The sequence below is a fragment of the Protopterus annectens genome, chromosome 1.part0 (assembly GCF_019279795.1).
Source record: "Protopterus annectens isolate FY-2018-M chromosome 1.part0, PAN1.0, whole genome shotgun sequence".
Lineage (NCBI taxonomy): Eukaryota > Metazoa > Chordata > Ceratodontiformes > Protopteridae > Protopterus > Protopterus annectens.
This window is the reverse complement of record NC_056725.1, coordinates 640,162,993-640,166,576: the sequence shown is the minus strand read 5'-3', so window position 1 is coordinate 640,166,576 and position 3,584 is coordinate 640,162,993. Positions and strand designations below refer to the sequence as shown.

Here is a 3,584-nt window from a genome sequence, read left to right as displayed (position 1 = left end):
ATTAACACCATTATTTATGTTCACCTCTTCCAGCATGCAAGAATTCACCATTTGTCGATGACCTATGCAGCAAAAGAGGAAACCGGCATGTATCAGATCATCCTCCGTTGACCATTCTCTCAACAGGTATTAGCTTTAATGAGTGTGCCTCATTTACAGATGCATCACTCTTGCTTTGCATATACCTAATTCTGTTGGTTTTGGTCTCTCCCCTTCTGTTATCTTGCTTTTATGCACTGTGTGCTGGCATCAATTCTGAGCAGCTCTGCAGGCCTTTGTGAGGAGCCAGAACACAGAATGGAAGACAGTGAGTTCGAGACTGTTTTGCACAACACAGCAAAACAGTCATTAGAAGCAGACAGGTCAACCACTGCGGATACATTAACAAGAAATGAGGAACTTAGTGCAGAATCACTTTCCACGGAATCTGTTGTACTGGTGTACAAGAATAAACTCATACAACTGGCACAGAAATGCAGGATACAACATTGTGATATATGTAGAGAAGGTGTGTCAGTAACAAACACAGTCAAAGGATCATGCATCAAGCTATCATGGGTAGGTATTATCGGGCTACCATACAAGCCATAGTCATTTGTAATAATACTTGGCATGCATAGTTGGTAACAACACTGTCTTTCTTGTAGGTGTGTTGCAATGGTCATATTGCTTACCAGTGGTCAAGTCAACATACAGTTAGGAAGGGTTTACATCTTGGTGATGTTATGATAGCAGCGGCAATCTTCCTGACTGGAAACAACTATGCTAAGATTGCATTGCTAGCAAAGTGTCTTGGCTTAGCATTTATCCACCAAGCCAGTTATTACCGGTTACAGCGAAGATACATAGTCCCAGTCGTTACTGACTACTGGAATGAGATGGTGAGGAATATGTTGTCCACTCATAAACACATTAATGTGACAATCCTGGGTTAGTCCTTACATTTATTATTAAGGTAAAGTTTATGCAAACCATTGCCATTATCCATGTCTGTTTGGGACTTAAACCAGCTCTGGTTTATATTTGTAGGTGATGGTCGTATGGATAGTCCCGGACACTCTGCACAGTATTGCACTTACACATGCATGGATGAGCAAACCAAAGAGATTTTGCTGATACAAGTGGTTGACAAAAGAGAAACAGAATTGAGTTCTCCACGAATGGAGAAATTGGCCTTTGAGAGGTGCATAAAAACTCTTCAAGATTCACAACTCGAGATAGATGAGCTGGTGACTGATGCACATCCACAAATTGCTAAACTAATGAGTAAGTCTAATGTCTGTCTGCACTGTCATACTTGCATTCAACCTTACGGGCTTAAGGTCTGATGATATGTTTTCCTTTTACAGGGACTAGGTATGCATCAATCAAGCACTCCTTCGATATGTGGCATGGGGCCAAAAATCTTGGTAAACAAATTAACAAGGTAACAGTAGAGAAATTTTCCTTCTGTACTCTATTACATTCACGTTTTCCAGAATGACTAACAATGGTTTTGGTTACTAGGTCATGACAGCTCTTAAGCATGTGTGTGGAATTACAGAAATGTAGTAAAGAATGCAGTACTTGTGAATTGTTCAGATTCTTGGAAAAATACTTTTGATTTGTTCATCACAAGGGTATGACCAGACAGACAGTAGTTACTCTACTGCATTTTTGTGACATTCATGGGAACATGTCTTCTTTTAGTTTCCCATTATGTACAGCACTATATACATTAATGTCTTCTAAAAATGGAAGCATGGTATTCTAAATCCACATTTTACTAAAATATTAACTGCACTGACTTCCATTATTCAGTTTGTAAGCAAAACATCACATTTGTGACTACACCGTAGGGTGTATTTGGCTGTACTACCACACAGAGTATTAATTGTGTGCATTTATGTTTTAGTTGAACAAAAAACATTCCTGACATAGGCAACTCATTGCCCTGGAAATTGATACCCTATTTTTAGTTCTGTGGAGGTTACACATCATGAGAAGTATATCCGATACTGTAACCATTTCTATTGTGTCATCATTACCTGCTGAGGTGCAAAGACACTACAAGGTAGACACTATAGCCACTGTGCTCCCCATCGATTGGATGTGATGAAGTAAGACTAAAGGGTGGAGTATTCAAAAATGAACCATGCTTTTCGGCCCTTCTGTCCAAGCATACCGATTCAGTGTTTCCAAATATTTGTATTCCTACACTGTCGTAGTAGTTTTCATCATGAACATGTCTTCCCTGCATTTTAACTGTCCTCCACTGTCCATTAGCATTGTGCTAAGAGAAGTGTCGATTTATACAGGTTGCTTAACCTTCCTATTGAAAAGTGTCTACTGCATTATCTATCTAAACTAGTTTTTTTGCAAATGTACTGAATAGCAATACAGTGATAACATAGGTCTATGCAGTAACCAGTACTACATTTTCTACACTCGTCACACTATTCTGAAATCCAGTGCTAGGAATATTACACTTAGCAGCAAGTTGTGTAAAAGTTAATACGATCATAACTGTCAAGTGTAAATGCATCAGTTTACTGAAATACACATTTACCTTATTGTCTACCTGTTTGTTTTTTGGTATTACACAACAGGCTGGACAGCAGCGTGGCTGCAGAATTCTGTGTCAGTGGACCAGGCAAATTGTCAATCACTTCTGGTATTGCTGTCAGCACTCAGAGAGTACAGAAGAATTCATGGTATGTAAATGCATCGCATTAATCATACAGTTAATTTATATGAAGCAGTAGAAGTTGCCACATGAATTTTATTTCTCTTATCTATTTTTTACCCATAGATCCATTGGGGTGGTATTTTATACCATGTTGTAAACCAGCATGAGTGGGGTAGTGGGATACATGATAACGATGAACCGGTTGGACAATGTCAGCATGAGTCTCTTGGGGTGGAGCATGCGCCGCCATGGCTAGAGCCTGACAGCCCAGCCCATGAAAAGTTAAGGCAGATTGTTCTAGACCCCAGATTTGTGGAGAAAACAAGACATTACGTCAGCTACAGGTAAAGTACTTTTACTTTGTGGTTCCTTTTATCAACATTGATGTGCATGTGGACATGAATACTCTGACTTGTGATTTTTCTCATCTCATTGTATAGAACAACAGCAGAATTAGAACAGTTCCACCAGGTCATATTAAAGTATGCTTCAAAACGGCAGTCCTACACTTTCCCTGCATTTCGGGCTCGGAATTTTCTTGCTGCGATAGACCACAACAGCCACAGAGGTCGTCCATATGCGCGTAACAAGGAAGGCAGATATGTGTAAGAAAATACAATAATTCACATAACGGTTCAACAGGCAAAGCAATATATAGTTTCATTACTTCTAATTGTGTTAGCAACTGTGGACCTAAGTCATGGCATCTGACACGCATGGGTATAAAGATGAAATGCACACAAGTAGTAAACTCAGTCAATTTTGAACTCATTTCATATTTTATACTTTTCAGCTAACAACGGATGTAATTCATATTCAGTTGCAGCAGTCTGTATTTCAACTGCACATACCTGTAAACACATGGACATATAAAAAGACACATGTGTTACATGTACGACCAATGTTAGCGTAATGC

General features: G+C 39.2%; 1 protein-coding gene across 1 annotated transcript; it reads left to right on the top strand.

The window, feature by feature from the left end:
- Positions 1-1,160: 1,160 nt before the first annotated feature.
- Positions 1,161-3,292, top strand: LOC122793120. Its single transcript, XM_044060913.1, has 5 exons — positions 1,161-1,266; positions 1,350-1,426; positions 2,589-2,693; positions 2,792-3,012; positions 3,109-3,292. Exons 1-5 carry the CDS (start codon positions 1,161-1,163, stop codon positions 3,275-3,277), a joined length of 678 nt encoding a protein of 225 aa, XP_043916848.1. The 3' UTR covers positions 3,278-3,292.
- Positions 3,293-3,584: the final 292 nt, after the last annotated feature.

Bases quoted from the DNA above. Each gene is read 5' to 3' on its own strand.
- LOC122793120 (XM_044060913.1), top strand. From the start codon at position 1,161: ATGGAGAAATTGGCCTTTGAGAGGTGCATAAAAACTCTTCAAGATTCA. The intron at 2,694-2,791 runs GTATGTAAATGC...TTTTACCCATAG, and splicing joins AGAGTACAGAAGAATTCATG to ATCCATTGGGGTGGTATTTT. The intron at 3,013-3,108 runs GTAAAGTACTTT...CTCATTGTATAG, and splicing joins AGACATTACGTCAGCTACAG to AACAACAGCAGAATTAGAAC.